This window comes from Garra rufa, chromosome 5 (assembly GCF_049309525.1).
Source record: "Garra rufa chromosome 5, GarRuf1.0, whole genome shotgun sequence".
Classification (NCBI taxonomy): Eukaryota; Metazoa; Chordata; class Actinopteri; order Cypriniformes; family Cyprinidae; genus Garra; species Garra rufa.
Window position 1 is genome coordinate 17459495 of NC_133365.1, and position 22144 is coordinate 17481638.

The following is a 22144-nucleotide window of genomic DNA, read 5'->3' on the forward strand; positions in this document are numbered from 1 at the left end:
CACTGTGACCAACTGCATTTGCAACCATTTAGCAAGACCTACATCTCTGCATCAGAACATTGTATAGACATGTGGTTTGGCTCTTTTGACAAAACAGGACCAACATGCTATACATGCTAGCACTGAACAGCTACATGCTAATATTGATTAGCTAAGTGCTAAAGCATGCTAAAAATGCTAAATAATTGTTAAAACATGGTTTAAAAAAAAGATTAATTGTGCCAAGTTTTGCCATTCATAATCTAGTTTTATATGTATAATATCTATTATCCACTGTTATTTTGATTTTTTTTTTTTACTTACTTTCATTCGTAATTTTTATGACACTTTTATTCTGCCTTTGTGTCCTTTTGAAGCTATAAAGGGGACATATCTTTAAAATCGGACTTTTTCAGTGTTTAAGTACGGGTCTCCAGTGCATCTACCAACCTAGAAAATGTGAAAAAGGACAACCCAGTAACTTGGGTTTCGGATCCAATTTTTCAGATGCGAAAAATGCAGAAAATTGAACCCAATGTGTGTTTTTTTTTTTTTTTTATGACGGACAAAAGTTTCGGATGCAGTGTGTAAATGTGACACAAGATGAGGTCAAATGATGATGCCAAAATTTCGGAATCAGTGTGCCATGACCTCAGATATATTTTGTATTTATTTATTAATTTTTTTTTTATTTACTAATCTATTATGCTGCTGCCACACAGATCTTAAATAAACATCCGATTTCTTTCCCAGCTGTTTACCTCCACAGACATAACCAACGGTTTTTGTAACATGTGTTTTTTCATACTTGCATTTGACAGTTTAAGCGCAATTAGACATGAAAGAGAACATAAGTAGTTTACATGCCATGTGACAGCTGCTTTCTGTGCACATGCTTTGGTTGGGTGTGCTCCGAAAACCATATTTCAGAGGTTTGAACTAATACAAGCTGTAAAGGCACAGCCCTAATCTAGAAAAGGGGGTGGGGAGCAGCAGCTCATTTGCATTTAAAGAGACATGCACAAAAACTGTGTTTTTGCTTCCACTCAATAGGCATATTCAAAATGCTATAATAAATTATCTGTGGGGTATTTTGAGCTGAAACTTCACAGACACATTATGGGGACACCTCAGACTTGTATTACATATTGTAAAAAGGGGCATAATAGGTCTCCTGCAAAGCTTCAAAAGAGTGACCAGCACATTACTCAAAAAGGTCCTTTTGTGTTGCAAAGAAAAAAAAAATTCATACAGGTTTGAAGAAAGATAAGGGTGAGTAAATTCTCATTCCGGGTCAACTAATCCATTAAGAAGTGATAACAGTAGAAAAAAAATGGCACCTGTAAGTGAGTGTCATTGGGGACATATTGATCCTGATCTCCCATCAGCGAGGTGATTACCGGATGCTTTCCAGCCGTGATCAAAATCTGACTTTTCTCCTCAAGAACCTCAGGCCTACGCAAAAAAAAGATGCTTTAGACACCAATAAAGATGAGCATTCATAATTAGATAAGCTGACAAAAAAAATTCATTCACGACTGAAACTGCCAACATAAAGTTTGCGAACGTTTTGGCACGACACCTTACATATAACAGTTAGAATTTATGGTATCAGCTCAACACACTTTTGAAGAGTCCAGAGGGAGAGGATAAGCTCTGGTGCTCTGCAGAACAGGCGGGAGGGGGAGGCGGTAAGGAGCAGAGGGGGAGTAGTTGGCGGAAACCTCTGCTTTCAAAGTCAAATCCACTCCCCCACACAGACTGTCAGAGGGATATGGAGTGGGCTCTATACTGCATGGGGGTGGGATTCATCCTACTGTTGGACTCGAATTGGGCCAGGGAGAGACGGAGATGTGGGGGCTCCAGGGTCCCCTTACTTTCGTACATCTATGAAAGCTTATGTAAGATGCTTTATGCGCATCTCACCAAACACAAAAGAGAAATAGAGCTTCTTTGTAGATGTTCAGGAATGATTGATTTTATTGCACTTTAGTATGCCAAAAAAGCTTTAAAACTGGGAAAAGTCCCCACAATGGCTTCCAGAACTGCACGTGTCTGACTTCTGAACGTTCAAAACGAATAGAAGAATAAAGTCAGGCCCTGGAAACAAAGCTTAGTGTATTTAAGTTGATGAACTCTGAGAGAATATGCATGCTTGTGAATAAAAGGTTAGGCTAATCATTAGGTTTGAAATATGAGAGATGACAGGAAGTCAGTGGAGAATATGGGAATAAAAAAGGCAACTTCATTACCACACCTGCAGTAATTATTTTCTTTAGCAACCTGAGCCAATGAGAAGAGGCAGTCCATGGTTGCTAGGTGACACACTGCTTTCCTCAGGATGTAGTAATGGTCCCCAAATAGCCTATACATGGCAAAAAAGAGAGAGAAGGCTATTGAGAAAGACAGAAAGAGCGCTGCCGGGTCAGAAAGTGACAGGATAAAATGCATTTTATATGATTAAATTACTACACAGCAGCTTCCTGTTTTTAAAGTCTATACTGAAACAAAACGATGAAAGCAGGGCTGTAATTAAAAACGATTTTGTCATATTTCAAAGCAACATACTGAAGGAAGTTGATCCACTCGTGATTGCAGTCAATAACCAGCTGCTCTCGTAGTTGCTGCAGGCGCCGATGTTTCTCCACAATGAATGGAGTGTGATAGCGGCCCACAACCTTAGTGCTGAGGATGAAAAGCAAAATGCTATAATTGGTTTGTATCTACCTTATTTTTTTGTTTTCATGCAGAAGCAAACTATTTTCTGTGAATCTGCAATAATTTATTTATTAATTAGAGTAAGAAAAAGGTGCTTTACAAACCAGTATGCGCAGGATTACTTTATTAAATTAAAATAATATTATGATAACAAAAACTAGGTTGCAATATCAAGCAGTATGACAGACTGTTTTTGTCAAGCTAAAATAACAGGAAGCAGCTAAGAGCAGAACCCTTGCACATTCAAGTTACAAATGGCTAGACTTATGTTACAAATAAGGTGGATAAAACAGGATCTTTAAGATACATTAATATGTCAAGGGAGCTATTTTGGCAAAAGCTCTCTTAAGGTATAATACATAGGTTTTACTAGGGAACAAGTGATCAAATTTGTCAACAATGGTTCCCACCTGTTGATTTTGACCCAGTCTGCCGGGACTATAGATGACATATTGTTCTTTACTTCGATGAGAAACTGTGCAAAACAAAAAGAGAGACAAATTATTGTCACATTTTTGTAGACTATGTGTAAAAAAGTTGTATTGCTGTCTATGCAGGGTCAGAAAGCTCTCGGATTTCATCAAAAATATTAATTTGTGTTCCGAAGATGACTCGAGGTCTTACACGTTTGGAACGACATGAGGGCGAGAAATTAATGACAGAATTTTCATTTTTGTGTGAACTATCTCTTTAAGACAGAAGCACGGGTGAAAAGTCTGTTCACTGACCATCTGATGCATATTGCGTCAAAAATAGCAAGCTCTTTGTTGATCTGGCAAGATTGTGCTTTAGTCTGACTGGTTGGCTGTACAACAAACTTCTAGACGCACACTGTGAAAATTGACCTTTCTTTGTTTTATGTACAGCCCTGCCGTGCAATTATTTGAGAGTTTTACCCCAGACATCTGCCTATTATTAAGGTTTCAACTCCTATAAATATCATATTAACCATACAAATTTATATTTAAAATGTGGTACATAATTGTCAGCTTTACTGCCTCTTCTTGTGGTTCTCGGCCAGAATAAGATGCCAAGTGGACCAGACTCAATGCTGATAGTCTAAGTCATAGCTACAGTATGTTAGACTCAGCTAGAGATGGCGGGAGAAAGAGGTATGGCCAGAGTCTACACTGTGAGGTGGAAAAACTGTTGTGTATTCATGAGAGAATGGCAACATTGAGCAGATGGAGAAACAGATGTGGAGCTGCATATAAACTGCAACATTTCAGACCCTGTCCTTGTAGGTGTCATCTTCTAGCAAGGGAGTATTCAACAGTATATCTACAACAGAATAAAATGAGAAAAACAGCTTTTTCCAGGTTGTACAATGTAGAATAGGTAGTAGTTCTATCCAGGCTGGACTATTGCAATGCTCTCTTGGCAGGTCTTCCAGCCAGTTCTATCAATCTTTTACAATTATGCATCTGCAAGATTAATTTTTAATGAGTCGAAAAGAATGCATGTCACACCTCTGTTTATCAATTTACACTGGCTACCAATAGCTGCTTGCATAAAATTCAAAGCATTAATGTTTGGCTACTCTGTACTTCTTTACCTAAATTCACTACTTCAGACTTCCCTCTAGAAGGGTACTAGCTTCTCTATTCTTTTTGTATTCTATCTATTTAACAAAAAGCCAAAAAAAAAAAAAACTTGCTACGTGTACTGTGTTAGACTAACAGAGACTTGTCATAACACTTGCATGTCATTGCTCTTTTGTTGAGTTTGATTGCTTCCATTGTCCTCATTTGTAAGTCGCTTTGGATAAAATCGTCTGCTAAATGACTAAATGTAAATGTAATTCAAATAAGATAAAAGAATAATACACATAATTGGAAACAACTGATTTGAGATCTTGGTGTTCTCTAATGCATCAAATACAGCAGGGATGCCCAAACCAGAAACTGGGGCTCCACAAAAACATGCTACTAAAGCATATCTTCATTTCTAATTTTGCTTTATTTATTATGATTTTATTTACTTAATACAATTTAATGTAGTTGGATATAACAATGCAACATTTACTTTTGGCCCACAGCCCTCAGTCAAGACTGATTATTGGCTCTTAGTATTAACATAAATTGGGCACCATTATTTGACAGATCTTTTCCATAAATAGGGTACAAAACAGGACCTGAAACTCTAAAGACAAACACTACTTTGTGTGAATTTCAATAGATAAAAAATGAAATTCTAAAATAACCTATTTCACAATACAGTTTATCTCATTTGTGACCAAACAAGGCTATCCATAATTTCAAGAAAATGTTTTTTTTTTTTTTTTTTTTTTTTAAATAAGTAACAGGGTTGACAGTTAAGCTTGACAAATTTTGACAGCAACAACAAGGCACTTGTGCCTTTAATGCAAACTAAAGTGTAGCAAATGTGTGGTATGGACCAGATGTTAAAATAGCTTTGGTGCTTGAAACTCTTTAAAGAGACGAAAATTTGTTTCAAACCTGCAAGACCTTTGTTCATCTTCAGAACACAAATTAATGCACACCCATACGCCGTGGTGCTCTCGTGAACGTGCAGCAGAAAGTGACAGAGAAAAGATTAAATTGTTGATTAAACTTTTTTTTTTTCTTTGTGCAAAAGTTCTCTCATAGCTTCATAAAATTTAGGTTAAACCACTGATGTGACATGGACTATTTTAATGATATCCTTACTACCTTTCTGAGCCCTGAACGTGGTAGTTGTGTTGCTGTCTATGCAGGATCATATAGCTCTCGGATTTATCTTAATTTATGCTCTGAAGAAGAACAAAGGTCTTATGGGTTTGGAATGACATGAGGGTGAGTAATTAATTTCCAGAATTTCCTTTTTGGGTTTAATAAGTTTAATAATCAGTTTAATAAGAGAAGATCCTTGGCGCTTATTACCTGCTGGCCAGACACTGTGGTGTAGTCCAAAGAAGGGTTTTTTAACACCAGGCGAACCTCTCGCCGATGCTCCATTATGTCTGATAGGACACTCTGGATTTCCTCTTTTCTGTTCCGGATCACTGGGAAGTCAGTCAGATCCACAAACATCTCTGTCTTATTACCTGTCCTAAAAAGATAAGTTTAAAAAATATTTAACTAGAAAAGCTACTTCTAGAATAAAAGCAATTTTCCAGCAATTATATTGTTATATATATACATACACATATACATATACAGTCAAGCCCGAAATTATTCATACCCCTGGCAAATTCGGACTTAAAGTTACTTTAAGCAAATAGTCCAAGCTGTTCTAAAGCATCCTAATTACCCTGATTCATTGGGAACAGCTGTTTTAATCAACTCAACAGGTGAAAAACAGAAGCTCTCTGCTGTTGGTTTGTGGACAGTCATGGCTAAGACAAAGGAGCTCACTGAGGACCTGCGGCTGCGCATTGTGGCTGCTCACAAGTCAGGAAAGGGCTATAAGACCATATCTTTTTTGCAGTGGCCCAGCCAGAGTCCTGACTTAAATCCAATTGAGAATCTGTGGAGGGAGCTGAAGATCAGGGTGATGGCAAGGAGACCCTCCAACCTGAAAGAGTTGGAGCTCATCGCTAAAGATGAATTGGCAAAAATACCAGTGGAGACATGCAAAAAGCTGGTCAACAATTACAAAAAGCGTTTGATTGCTGTAATAGCCAATAAAGGCTTTTCTATTGATTATTGAGAAGGGTATGAATAATTTTGGACACGCCACTTTTTGTTCAAATGTAAATAAATTTTTAATAAAAATAATTTTTTCCACAATGATGCCTCTTGTACATCACCTTATTGTCTTCTGGGAGATGTCTGTGTCATTTCTAATAATAATAAAAATAAAAAAAACTTGCTGGTTGAGTAAAAGTAACTTTATATCAGAATTTGCCAGGGGTATGAATAATTTTGGGCTTGACTGTATATAGGGATTGGGAAAAAGACACAGGTTTAGGTGAATATTCATAGTTAAAATGCTTAAAAATTTAACTCACTTTGCAGCTTTCTCATCCAGTACTTTTAAGAAGTTGTGGGCAGGGCTTAGAAGCTGAGGTGTGTCCAGCAGGAGGTTCTTTAGAAGGGCAGAGCTAAGCTGTGATTGGACGGCAGGCATAAGGGCTTGAAGCTCAGCACTCAGACGAGAGAGAGTGCTGGTGATGAGGTAAAATTCCTGAGTAGAGCACTGACAAGACAGATAATATCAAAATAAACAGAGAAATGTTTTTAAAATATAGTGACTTTCACATTATATTGTCATGAAGGGGTCAAATCAATTTTATATCATGCTACTTTCCTCCAGGTTCAATTAACAGCCTATTTGCAAGCTATTCAAAACACTGACAGGTTTAGAAAACAATCAGTGCTGTAAACGTGGGTGGTCCCGCATGCACACGTTTAAACGCATTCAAAGTTGTGGAAGTACAGAACAAATCATTTTTGCAGATTAGTTTCAATGAACGGTGTGTTTGGATTTCATAAAATTTTATTTTATGATCTAATTCTTTGTGAGCCAGACAGCACTCTATATATACAGAGTAAATTTTCAAGATAGTCTTTAAGACTAAGAACAACAAACAAACTTCCTTTATTGTGCTTCATTACGCATTAAAGAAAGCTTATCGATTACCAGAAGAAATATAAAATGCTTATTTGTAACTTAGTGTTGGCCATCATTAATCATTATATGTCAAACGCAATGGTTCATGCGTATGCAATCTGTAATTTCCATATTTTGATGACAGTAAACACCAAGGAGCCAATTAAATCTCTGCTTGATCTTGTGTATGTTTATAAACATCAAGCCCATTTCCCCAAAGGCTTGACGTTAGTCATTCCTACTAAACATAATGAGGCAATACATATCCACTCTCTATGTTCATTAAAAACAGTGTGAAAGTTCCCTGTAGGTCTATGCAAAAACTTTCTGACCCTTATTACAGTACATACATTTCATTTATGATGGAAGTCTTACTATATATTGAGGAATACTGGTTTCTTCAGTGTCAATGTTAAGGGGAGACAGAAATTTGGTCTTTTTGGTTTTTTATAAAGTGTTTTTTCAGACTAGTGGAAAGAAAACATCCAAAAGACACTGTTAAGTGTTTCTTTTATAGCACTTTATCTATTTGTTTCAATAGATTTCAATTACAATCCATGTTTTTAAAGGCCGTTTTCTCAAAATAAGTTTTTTCTCCTACACTGAGCCATAAATCTTCACTTCAGTAGCACTTACACACACCAAACTTTACATTTTCCTGTATTTCTGTCTATATCCTGAAGGTTTTTACAAAGGGATTTGTCCACATGTAATTTTCTTGATTTTATACATTTTATTCTCCCCAAAATGGTAAAAAAAATACTTTGTTTTCTGTCTGTTCTAAGTTTATTCTGAATTATGGAGGGACAAAATGAGATAACCAGAATCCTCTCTGAAAATACATTTGGCTCTAATATGTCAAAAAAATTATGAAGAATTCTGAAACTGACCTCATCCAGTGTTTAGATTTTTGCACTAGAAATGTATGCAAATTAGTGCATATTTCATTAAACAGTGCCTCACTTGCATATTTAAACCTAACATTTTAGAAAACTTGTAATACAAAAACTGTTTATCAATGTAATCAATTAACTTGGTAAGTAAGGTTAATTTTTTTAACTCACCCGCAGTCTCTCACCTTAAGTTTCATTCTGGATTGTCAATGATTTCCAATCTACCATCAATAACATTTTAGCCCAAAACTACATGGAAACCTTTAACATGTTTTGTTGCATGAATTTTAAATTTTGGTTTTGATGAATGTGTTTATAAAAATTAAGGACAATGAGATGACAGAAACAGGCAGGTGAGGCGGGGTTAATGAGGACCTTCTGTCTCTGCAAAACAATAATTATTCCCATTCCTGCTCTCACTCTTGTCATTATGCTAATAGAGCCATTCAACAGAAACACGCCATTAAGCACCTTCCCTTCAACCTCCTGCCTGATTCCAGAAACAAATGGAATGAAAAAGCAGGGAAAATGGAGAACTTTCCATCAGCTGAAATAAATTCTGCTCTTGAGGGGTTTTCATTTTCAGACAGAACATGACAGACACGTTTAGCCTCACCATGGTCCAAAATATATTGTTGTTCACTCTAAATCAAACTAATTTTGAATTGCAAATGATTTCTGGAGTATCTGTGCGGTAAGAATAGTTTCAAACAGGTAACGATTGTTTAGGTAAAACTTTTGTTTAGGCTTTACTTTTTTGTGGTAGATACTGCAAAGTCCTCTCTCGAGGTCAGGGAGACGAGTTAGCAAAGACTGGAGAGAGAGAAGGACACTGGACTCGGAAGACAACATTTCTGCTACTGCCTCCTGTCGAGCTTGGATATCACTGAGAGAGAGAGAGAGAGAGAGATTTGAAAAACAGTAAAACAGCAAGCAAATCAGTAGGGATTGTAGGAGTTAGTCAACAGATGCTATGTACACAAACCAGATAAACCACTGGAACAAAACAAGGCCTGTATCACACCGCACACCTAAGTGAAGCAGTATCATGTATTTATAAGTAGACTGCACTGTGCTTTTTTTGTATAATGCAGCTAGGACAGGAATACAGAAAAAAAGGCATTTCTGGGTTACTACGCCAAAGTGCCTAAATAAACACTTTATTTTAAAAAAAAGGCTATAAATGGTTATTAAGCTTGACAGGTGTGTTTTTTCCCCAGGATAATGGATAGTTCCCTTCATTAATTCATTTTACTTCATGAAAGCAAAAAAAATGGTTTTCTATTTCAATATACTTTAAAATATAATTTATTTCTGTGATGCAAAGCTGAATTTTCATTAGCCATTACTCCACTCTTCAGTGTCACACGATCCCTCAAAAATCATTCTAATATGCTAATTAATTTATTATCAATGTTGGAAACATTAATTTTTTTTTTACTAATTTTAGTCGTTTTTTGGAACCTGTGATACTTTTATTTGGATTATTTGATGAATAAAAAGTTTAAAAGAACAGCATTTATTCAAAACAGAAATATTTTCTAACAATATAAGTCTTTACTATCACTTTTTAGCAATTGAACACATCCTTGCTGAATAAAATTAATAATTTCTTTCAAACAAAGAAAAAAAATTGACTGACCCCAAACTTTGAACAGTAGTGTATATTGTTACAAAAGACGTTTTATTTTAACGTTTATCACAGGTTCCAAAAAGTATTAAGCAGCACAACTGTTTCCAACATTGATAATAAATCAGCATATTAGAATTATTTCTAAAGGGTCATTTGACACTAGACTGGAGTAATGATGCTGAAAATTCAGCTCTGCATCATAGGAATAAATTCTATTTGAAAGTATATTAAAATAGAAAAGCAACATTTTAAATTGCAATAATATTTCACAATGTTACTGTTTTTTTCTGTATTTTTAATCAAATAAATGCAGCCTTGATGAGCATAAGAAAAAACTAAAAATGGAAGTGTATAATTTAACAGATATCTTGCTGTGCTTTAATTACGTACACTACAGTTCAAAAGGTTTCTTTTAATCTTTATTAAACAATGCTGCATTTATTCAATCAAATACAGTAAAAACAGTCATATTAGGAAATATTAATGCAAAAAATCAAAATAATGTTTTTCTATTTTAAAATGCCATTAATTCCAGATCAAAGCTGAATTTTCAGCATCATTACTCTAGTCTTCAGTGTCACATGATCCTTCAGAAATCATTCTAATATGCTGATTTGATGCTCAGGAAACATTCCTTATTATTATTAATGTTTACAATATCTTAATATTTTTATGAAACAAATGATACAGGTTTTTCAGGATACTTTGATAATTAGAAAGTTCAAAATCTCTGCATTTGAAATTGAAATTGTTTGTAACATGGTATATTATCTTTATTGTCACTTAGGGTCATTTAATACATTTTGCTGAATAAAAATAATTATTAATTTCAATAACCTACTGACCCCAAACGTCTGAATGGTATTTATGAGGCTGGTAAAGACAGTTTAAAACAATTTCCTGATCTAACTGCATTGCCCAATCCCTCAGCAGAAAACACAACAACACTTCCACGGAAATTCTCAATCAATAGCATAACAGTCTCAATTCAAAAATGCTCCCCGACATGTTTGTTAAGAGGTTTGGCTGGAAAATATGTGGATTTAAGATTAAGATTGTTATATGGAATCAAATATTTAAATATTTATTTATTCTCCACAAACATAATCGGATTCTTTGCAAGCATGCGTTACATCACACACAGATCCAAACAATCCCCCACAACCTTTAAAAAGCGTATAAAGATGGCATCAGTGCCTTGCCAATTTCATTTTGGGAAGATAAAACATAAACATTGAATTTGAGTAATAACCAAGAAGAAGAAATCTCAGATTAAAAACTTGGATTTTACAGAAGTTTATCCATTTTTATATATAGTAGTGTTTTCTCATAATCCATGGGGGATTTTTCCAATCGAGCCAGAAGAGAATTGTAATCCTGCATGTGGCTGGAAAGAGGGGTGCAAACTTGGATTAACCTAGGTTTAGAGTTTAGAGCTCAATATTATATGTGGTGGTGTAGTGAAGATATGGCCACTTCTATTCAACACCAAAAACACTCTGCATCTTCCATACTAGCATTTAGAGTAATCACTGAATAATACAATAAAATAATGACTCACATCACAGACTTCAGCGGCTGGCTCACCCACTTTCTTAACAGTCTCTTCCCAAATGGAGTCTGAGTGTGATCCAGAACCCAGAGCAGACTGCCTTTTACTGAACCTGTGGTCTGACAGCAAGGAAAAGGAAGTTATCATGAAATCCAAACCAACATCCTACATAATAGATAAATCACTTGGTTAACAAAACACAAACACTCATGTTATTATCCAGGCAGACTGTGACACAAGGCATAGAAAATGGCATAATGATGCAATGCTACATTTACATCCTAATACTACATAAAAAGAAGCTGAGAGGGGATATTAAATAAATCTCAATATAATGATATAAAGTTACATTTTCTACTCTGGATTTTTATTTAAATGTGATGTTTACTGTAATGGACGACGTGAAAATAATAAGCGAAAGAGGTGTACTTTTTACTACTGAAAAACGGATGTGATTTTAGTAACAATCCTCATAGAAATTTTGTCTGATGTTCACCGAAATTGAGCTGGATTACGTTCGGTGCACATCTGACAAAAATTGTCAAATGGATATTTTGTTCTCCAAATATGCCTTGCCTAGTAATTTTCCTAACATTGACATTCAACTCACTATTTTTGTGGAAACATGCCACATAAAAATGGAAAAATGGGCAGGTTGTTGTAAGGTTACAGGTTCAAACCTCATAGAAGGCGTTCAACAGTCGTTGTTGCAGCAATATTTATTACAAATTTTTATATTTAATACATCTTACACTGTTTTATTTGTCACAGTTATAATCATTTAGCTTGACCTACTGTGAAATTGAAAATCTGAAATTCAGCCAAATGAAAAATGAAAAAAAAAAAAAAAAAAAAACCTTTAAATGCTTTTAAATAATTTTATCGGCAAATCGTTTTTGAAAGTATAGAAGCCCATTTCTGCCATGTAAGAAAAAAATAATGCCTTAAAAAGTCACAATTCTGACATACTTAAGACATAATTACATTGAAATTACGTCAAGTTGAAATTATGACTTAAAAGGTCAAAATTTTACTTATAAAGTTGAAAATATGAGATAAAAAGTCAAAATTTTGAATTACTTAAGTCATAATTATGAAGTAAAATGTTGAAATATTAGAAAAGTCAAAATTATGACTTTAAAAATTGTAATTACGAGATAAAAAGTCTAAATAATGAAAAGTAAAGTCATAATTACGAGTTAAAAAATTATGACTTATAAAGTTAAAATTATAAAATAAAAAGTCAATTTTACGACTCAAGTCATAAGTACGAGATAAAAAGTCGAAATTATGAATTAAGTCGTAATCACGAGATAAAAAGTCAAAATTTTATGAATGACTTAAGTCATAATTATGAGGTAAAAAGTTGAAATTATGGAATAAAAAGTCAAAATTACGACTTAAGTCATAAGTACAAGACAAAAAGTCAAAATTATAAATTACTGAAGTCTGAATTATAAGATAAAAAAATCGAAAATAGAACTTTAAAAGTTGTGATTATGAGATAAAAAGTCGAAAATTATAAATCACTTAAAGGTGCAGTGTGTAATATTTAAGATGATGTCTAGACAGAAATGAAATATAATATACATAACTATGTTTTCAGAGGTGTATAAATACTTTACTTAATTAACCATTATGTTTTTTTTACCTTAGAATTATCAGTTTATATCTACATACACCGCGGGTCCCCTCACATGGAAGTCGCCGTTATGTTTCTACAGTGGCCCTGAACGGACAAACTGCTCTTCAGATCGTGTTTCATCACTGTTGTTCTTTGTGAAAAACACTGACACAATGATGAACAAGTAACAATAATATTCACAATAACATATTTTTATTGAATGATTAAGTAAATAGAATTGCCTAAATTATGTTTTAAAAGAAACCTCATTATTTTTTGCTGTCTAAAACGACGACATCTTAATCCTGCGCGGCTAGCGTAGCTTCTGTAAAGGGAGGGGTGAGCGGTGGAATAAACCGATGGTTGCAATTCAAAAGACTCACCACTAGATGCCGCAAAAATCTACACACTGCACCAGTGTTGTTTTCGTCAACGATGACGATGACGAAATCATTTCGTTGACGCCACTTTTTTCCATGACGAAAACGAGACGATGGCGAGATAAAAATGGCTCGTTGATGACTAAAACATGACGAGACGTGTGTGATTTTTCGTTGACGAGACGAGAATAGACGAAAATGTTAGTGGGTGGTCCGTCAGACGTTTAAAATGCATGACATTTCCGCTTATTGTGCATGCCAATTAAAACCGAAAAAAGTACCTGCCGCTATGGCAAGCCGTTTTAGCATTAAATGCTCTTTGCCATACTAGTATGGCAAGCCGTTTTAGCATTCCATCCTTGATTGTCTTTTATGTTTTAAAACATTCCTTCATTATTGTAATTATTGGTAAAAAATAGTCGATCCGGAAGCTCACATTGTGTTGAACTATAGATCTGCTATTTTCAGAACTTATAAGTGACACTACCCAACAGCAAAATACTTGCTGACCTACATTAATTTGTTAAAAGACTACTTTTCCCCCAGTTTATTGACTAAAACTAGACTAAAACCTTTTTGACTTTTCATTGACTAAAACTAGACTAAAACCTTCTTGACTTTTCGTCGACTAAAATTGGACTAAAACTATCACATATAGAAGTGACTAAAATTTGACTAAAACTAATAACCATTTTAGTCCAAAAGACTAAGACTAAATCTAAGATGGTTGTCAAAAACAACACTGCACTGCACCTTTAAGTCGTAAAAGTCTAAATTATGAATAACTGCAGTCATAATTACGAGATAAAGTCTAAATTATGACGTATAAAGTCAAAATTAAGAGATAAAACGTTTAATTGACTTAAAAGGTCAAATTTATGACTTACAAAATAGAAATTATAAAATAAAAAAATCTAAATTATGAATTACTTAAGTCATAATTACGAGATAAACAGTCTCATATTTTCAACTTTATCTCAATTTCGAGTCATAACTTCAACTTTCTATCTTGTAATTATGACTTAACTGAGTCATGTTTTTTTTTCAAACATTTTATCTGATAATTATGACTTTTAAAATCATAACTTCGATTTAGTAAGTCATAATTTCAACTTTTTATCTCAGACTTAAGTATGTCATAATTTCGACTTTTTAAGGCATGTATTTTTTGTTACATGGCAGAAACAGGGTTCCATATGAAAGTGACTGACACCGATTAACCATAAAAATGATTAATATCGGTGCAGATAATCAGACAGGCCGATAACTGGTCTTGAACTTCTGAAGAAGAAAATATGACAGTCCGTACAGGATTGCAAGTTTACACAAATATATTGTTTAACAAATTTCATTTTAATTCGAAATTTTAAATGCAGAAATTGAAATATATTCTTATTTTCCATCATAATGTTTCCTTGAATTTTTGGTGGCACTGATGCATGTAGTCATAGAAGTAAACACTCCCCTTAACAAAATTCAGTCATAAGTGATCTTTGAAGAATCATTTTAGACGTGTTATGTAAATGTAAATGTTTAATAGCTAAGTACAAGTGATCATCAGATCACCCAAGATGGATGTTAGTACTAGGTGTAAACAGTACAACTGTTTGTGTATATTATTCAATAAACTATGTTTTCCTCAGTCTGACTGACCTGGTTGCACAAGATCTCCAGGTTCTTCATGGTAGCAGCATTGAGTTGCATATGGTCAGCGTCACTCGACAGCCTCTTGAATGAGCTGCAAACATCACAACACAACCAAAATGTGCTTTCCGCAAGAACAACTTCAGCTTCATAATTACATCTTTGGCCATTTTCACATCTTTGAAAAAAGTCAGACTAGCAATAATACACAGTCATGACAAACGATTAGGTAGCAAGGTCCTATTTCAGCTAATGATGCATGTTAATTAGGGCCCTTTCAGAAAGTCTGTGAGGTCAACGCCTCTTATTTTCCTTTAAAGAACATGCTTAATCAGTCTGTAATTACAGGACGTTTTTGAACATTCACACATCAGGGGTGACACTCTGCTAGCATCATGATTCAGATCTGGCTCTGTTTCCCGCTGCTTCGCTATACTTGGATAAACCAAGGCCCTTGTTAATACCTATGTGCCTGATGGAAGTAGGTGTGAGATGTGTCTGCTTTAGGTGAGGAGGAAAAATAACAGAGTTTGTCTCCTAATAGGTTCGTGCTATGCCACTGGATTCATCAATGTGTTTGAAACAAAAGCCAACGAGAGAGGAAAGTGTAGGTGTAGCAGACACTGACTCATTCAGGAAACACACAGTTGTTAACACTCTGTTGGGTTTGCTATATTATTATTCAAATATTCATTATTACCACACAACAAGCTCTGTCAAAGCACAAATCCTAACTAACAGAAACCAAAGGCAACAAAAAAGGATTTACACAAAAATGATATTTGCCATTTTTCTGTCATCAGATTTATACATTCTCAAGTACTAAATAACTTAAGCATTTTGCATTCCACAGAATAAAGAAAGTCATATGGGCTTGGAGCAACATTAGGGTGATAAATGATCACAGAATTTTCATTTTTGGCTAAAAAGTACCTGGAACATAGCAAAATCTTCTCTAGCTTGAACTCAGTCAGATACTGGATCACAGGACCAAGACAGCAGATAATGGGGCTCTCCAGACTCATACAGAGGGAGTAGGAACCTAAAAAAAAAAAAAGTGTAAAAACATATTCACTTTATTTTTAAATTGTACTGATCAATGTTTGTGCTTTTAGCACAGGTGTGCAATTGGACAGTGTCTTTAAAAAAGTATACATCACCATTCAAAAGATTTTTTCAAAAGAAATATATACTTCTATTCAGAAAAGATTCATTAAATAGATCAAAACAGATCTGGAGATAAAATAGAAATCTAATGATCTAACATTCTATTTCAAATAAATTATGTTTTTTTCTATTCATCAAATACTCCTAAAAACAAAAAGATTAAGCAGCAGCAGCAGCACAAATGTTTTCTATGGAAGCCCATTTCCACTACTGAATAAAAAAAAAAAAGTTTATTGCTACTAAATTTTTTATCAGAATTATGTGATACAAACTTGCCTTTCTGACTTTTTTTAACAGAATTGTGAAATATAAACTCTCAATTGCAAGTTATAAAGTCAGAATTGAGAAATATGAACTCACAATTCTGACTTTTTTTTTAATCTGAACTGCATGATAAAAACTCAGAATTCTGACATTTTTTTCGCAAATGATAGTTTGTATCTTGCTATTCTTACTTTTTTCTCAAAATTGTGAGATATAAACTTGCAATTGTGAGTTATAAAGTCAGAATTGGAAATAAAAACTTCCTCACAACTGCATGATAAATTCACAATTCAGACTTTTTCTCGCAAATGCGCATTTGTATCTCGCAATTCTGTTTTTTTTCCTCAAAATTACGAATTTTATTTATTATAATTCTGACCTTTTCTCCCTATTTTGACCTTTTTTCTTAGAATTGTGAGACAATCTCGCAAATGCAAATTATAAAGTCCAATTTTGAGGGGGAAAAATACAGAATTTTTTTCTTTATTGCGAGTTCATTTCTCGGAACTGAGATCTTATATCTCACAAATCTGACTTTATAACTCACAATTGCGAGCTTGTATCATGCAATTCTGATTTTTTTTTTTTTTTAATCTGAATTGTGAGAAAAAAAAGTCAGAATTGTGAGATAAAAAGTCGGAAACGGGCTTCCATGGTTTTCAACATTAAGTGTAATAAATGTATTTTGAGAACCCAATCAGCATATTAACAGGATTTCTGAATGATTTCTGAATGATTTCTGAAATTTGCAATAATTCACAAATAGTAATTCTAATAATATTTGAGAAAATTAGTTTTAACTGTATTTTTAAGATTAAAAAAAAATTATTAAAACATTTTATATCAGTAAAAATACTAATAAAATAAAATAAAGGCATGTAGTCTTTGTTTCATAAAGTGCTTCTGACATCTCTATTTTCAATAAACATGACAGAAGACGTTTGGAGACAATAATTAAAACTAAAGACTTGCTGCTTGTCAACATTTTTCAATGTAAGTGACATCAAGCTGCATCCGAGATACAAAGCAAGGAACATCAGAGAAAACTTCAGTGATGGTGATTGAAACTGTTGTGTGCAATTATTGGATCCCGAACAAGACAAAAAAGGTGATTTAGTCCTCGTCTTGCCAGGAAAAGCCACCACCCTTTGTCCTACACATTTCCAGCCTAAAGGACAGCAGACATTGATCTGCCACCCTTCTGCCTACAGGGAATGATTTTTCAATTAAACACACTGACCCTCACATCAGTTTGGGCAGACGCCTCTTTCCTAAAGAACATGATTCATCATGGCTGAAGGTCAGACATCAAAAAACAGACAGGAGACAAAGATAAAGCCATTTACCCTTTTCTTGGATTCCCACAGCAGGATGAGGGGTGTCTCTGTAGAAGTCTTTGACAAATCTCATTGCGGTTGGGTATTCAAACATCGAGCTTTCTCGCTTCTCAATGCGAATTCGGTCATCTGCTTGGACACTGAAAGAAGAGACAAACAGGAGGTTTACATGGATGTGACAACAGGAAACCAGGTAAAACATCTAGGAGAAATAGGAAAACGTTCCTGCATATTTTGTAAATTTTGTGCACCAAACCACTTCTGCAACAACAATATGAGCTTGACATGTTTGTTAAACTAATAATTAAGGTTACTTAACATTCTTGTTACATAACAGTAATCATTAAAGGGATCCTATTATGCTCTGTTACAAAGTCTTTATTTTGTTTTGGGGGTGCACTAGAACATACTCTCATGCTTGGTGGTTCAAAAAACGCATTATTTTTCACATAATTTACATTAGTACAATAGCTTTCTCCCTAGACTGGCACAATTGGTTCGATTAGTTCCAGGTTTGATGAAGGTCCGCCTTTCGAAAAACAAAATGTGTTGTGATTGGTTAGCAGTCCAACTGCGTTGCGATTGGTGAACAGCTTAGACTGCGTTTCAGTCCTGCCATGCCCCTTCTCAAAGCAACAAGTTCCTGCGCAAACTAGATTAAAGTGATTCTTATGTTTTAAATATGGATATTTTTCTTACAAAAACACATCGGATCACTAAAGGAGGCTTTTACTGACACTTTAGTCAATGCTCGTGTTTATGCTCGCTGAAGCATCCCAAAAGCGGCTGTCCATGCTACTTCGCTAAAGTTAAGCGAATCCCCACCTCGTCCTTCCCCACCCGCCAACGATTTAATATTTCCGTAGGTGAGATTTATTTTAATTATGTTCTAATGGACCGCGTTGTGACCACGTTGTGAAAGCATCCAGAAAAAAAAAAACTGTAGTCCAAAGGAGCAGTTTGTTGTAGTTCTTGAAAAGGGATTTTTAAAAAACTAAATATCTCCCTTTGGAGTGGACTTTCAGATTTGTAACTTTGTAGATGTTTTTATGCCCAAACATACACACCACACACTGGCTAAAATTGTGTGAAAAAGCATAATACGACTCCTTTAACGGAAATGACAAATTTTGTTTTTCTTGGTCTCATCCTGAAGCCTTCAATTCCAGATGATTTTCTCAGTGCATATTAGTCTCTACGCACACACACACACACACACACACACACACACACACACACACACACACACACACACACACACACACACACACACACACACACGCTTCACCATCAGTCCATTCACTTTCGCTTCCCCTCCATTCAACACCACAGAGATCTCAAGGACGCAGGTTTTCTTTGTATCTCTGTGCTGTTGCTGGGGCAACCAATGAACATATGTGGCCTATGCAAGCATGCAGCCTGCGTTATCTTTCCCAACAGTGTAATCGACTTGCTAGAAAAAAAAACAAATAGTAATAATTTATTTAAAACAGTATTGTGCCCATGGGTGACTGTTTCCACAAATCACAACTATGCAAACACAAACACGAGAGAAGGATTCAAAAAGCATCTTTAAGGGCAAAACATCCAGAGAACAAAATGGATGTATACCACCTTAAAATGACACAACATTCTTTAAACCTATTATCTCTTAAAAGGGATAATTAAAATTCTGTCTTTAATTACTCAATCCTATTCCGTTCCAAACCCGTAAGACCTTCGCTCATCTTCGGAACACAAATCAAGATATTTTTGATCAAATCTGAGAGCTTTCGGACCTTGCGTAGACAGCAATGCAACTGACACAGTCAAGGCTCAGTAAGGTAGTAAAGAGATAGATAAAATAATTCATGTGACATCAGTGGTTCAACCTTAATTTTATGAAGCTACGAGAATAATTTTTGTGCGAAGAAAGCAAAAACAACAACTTTGTTCATCAGATTCTTCAATTTTGACATGAGGGTGAGCTGGCTCATATTTTTATTAATATTAGAGCATTAACGCAGGCAATTTATTTTTTCAGTTTAACAACGTTAAAAATATTTAACGCAGGGACGAGGCTAGGTTGGTTGGCCACCCCATTCACAACTGCTGCTTCTGTCTCTGTTTTCTTGACAAGAAGTGTGTTTATTTAATTGCAGAACTTCTTTACGACCATATGAACCGAGAGACTTTTCAGACACAAACTCCAACTTCACTTCAGCGGCAGGCACTAGTCAACACAAGCGTAGAAATGATACAGGTGACAAAGATCTTTAGTAACAACATTGAACTGTGGTCAGATGAGATGTTCTAAGTGAAGCACTCGCGCTTCATTTGCAAGCACAAATGTGGTGGTGCGCGCTATAGCCTGGATCATTTTATGTTAAAGCGTGAATAAAACTACAAGCATGCATGTCAGATCCGGTTCACGTTCAGCAGCGGCAACTCTTAAAGTAACAGCAGCCAAATAACCGAATAACCCAGCTGCTGTGATGGCTATTAATCAGAAAACGAAAGAAAGGGGTAAAAAGAGGTAATCAATAACCTTTGTAGCTTTGAGGATGCATCTATATTTAATTTAGTATTTAGTGTTTGATAACTTTATTCAATTTCTGTATATTTCCTACTCACTGAAGAGCGTAGGTAAATAATGGGTTGTGAAGATTGTTTTAAGTTTAGAACTGCATAGGTGGGTGTTTCTCTTCATCAGTCCAAAACAACTCTAATAAAGTGCATCCATCAATAATAAAGAGTGCCTCACATGACTCCGGGGGGTGATGACAGGCCTCCTGTAGCGAATCAATGCATTTTTGTAAAAAAAAATATCCATATTTAAAATGTAATAATCACTTTAATCTAGCTTGCGCCAACTGGTCGTACACGGAAGCAGTTTTGGACGGATGACGTATGATGTCGGCGTTGCGCATGTGCCATGAAGAAACTAAAACAAAACAACGATCACGAATTAGATGTACAAAATGAGGTTTTGTAAAGAAAAATGTCTGAGGACTTTGATATAAGCCAAGAGGAGACTGGTTTTCCATTGCTAATGTAAGGAAACATTGCTTGCTCTGCTACTGTAAACAAATAGTGGTTTGTGCATGACTCACCGGCGCATGCAGAACGTCGACGTCTTACTTCATCCGCTCAGAAGGGTTTTCATGTACAACCAGTTGGTGCAAACTAGATTAAAGTGATTATTACGTTTTAAATATGGATATTTTCTTTACAAAAATGCATTGATTCGCTACAGGAGGCCTTTATTCACCCCCCAGAGCTGTGTGAGGCACTTTTTATTATGGGTAGATGCACTTTATTGGACTTGTTATGGACTGATCAAGAGAAACACCCAACCATGCAATTCTAAAGCTTGGAAATGCCAGGATTATTTTTAATATAACTTACATTTGATTGCATTTGTCTGTAAGAAGGAAGTCATATACACATAGGATACATGGAGGGTGAGTAAATAATGGGCAAATTTTAATTTTTGGGTGAACTAACCCTTTAAATTAGAAGCTGGCATTTTTCAAAGTCAATATTAAAATTGATCGCTCTCAATTATACTGTAATATTAATTAGTCAGTAGTTAAACACTAGGTAAAAAAATTATTTCCTAGAGACATTAGTGATACTGGTATCAGTGATACTCACCTTCAGTCAAAAAAAAAGATATTTAACAAACATTAAAAACACACTGTCTTTATGTCGTTTCTAAATTAATTTGAAGATTTAATGTGAAATTATTGCAATATAAAAGTATATTTTAAAACTTTAATGTTAGGTGGTGATTAATTTAGGAAAAAATGTGTGATTAATTGATTGACAGCACAAATTTTTATACTTTAGAGAAGGCTTACAACATTTTTATCACTTGTTTGCCTTCATTTTAAATAAACCTGCAGCGAGAAATTAATTTATCGAAATACAAAATATTCCATATAATCTCTCAACTAGTTACAGTACTGGCATTTGTTGACAACATTTTGATCCATTAAAAAATACTTTTAAGGTAAATGTCAAATCCTTCTCTGGAATTCAATATCACGGGAAAGATACCAAGATTACAAAATTGACATGGTCATGAAAGATAGGACTATAACTGTGCATTATATTATTTGTATACAAGTATGTTGGCTATACTTTAAACACTGTGTATATCAATGTTTATTCCTGCCTCACAGTCTCCTACTGCATGTGAAATTTGTTTACACTTACAAATAGAGGAAAAAGGCAAAAGAAATTGCAGTGGTAACTGATAGCTTGCCAACAGATGCCTTACCTAAAAGAAAACAAATTTAAAGACCAGTTCTGACCCCTAACTGTTGGATCTTCATTGGCTATCAAAGCCAAATAATGAAAACAGGAGGAAATTTTCCAAATTATTTCAAGGAATAAACAACAGCCAAAAAACTGT

The 22144-nt window shown here is 34.7% G+C and overlaps 1 protein-coding gene across 1 annotated transcript in view; it reads right to left on the reverse strand.

Annotated features, from left to right (window-relative positions):
* Positions 1-22144, reverse strand: part of msh3 (mutS homolog 3 (E. coli)) — a 78249-nt gene that overhangs the window by 44839 nt on the left and 11266 nt on the right. Inside the window, exons 9-19 of the mRNA XM_073841197.1 lie at positions 17755-17885; positions 15911-16019; positions 14987-15071; positions 11339-11448; positions 8898-9030; positions 6650-6837; positions 5580-5748; positions 3108-3172; positions 2548-2664; positions 2237-2344; positions 1320-1434 (exon numbers count right to left, since the gene is read on the reverse strand). Of these exons, the coding sequence (XP_073697298.1) occupies positions 1320-1434; positions 2237-2344; positions 2548-2664; positions 3108-3172; positions 5580-5748; positions 6650-6837; positions 8898-9030; positions 11339-11448; positions 14987-15071; positions 15911-16019; positions 17755-17885 (1330 nt within the window). The remainder of the gene's footprint in view (positions 1-1319; positions 1435-2236; positions 2345-2547; positions 2665-3107; positions 3173-5579; positions 5749-6649; positions 6838-8897; positions 9031-11338; positions 11449-14986; positions 15072-15910; positions 16020-17754; positions 17886-22144) is intronic.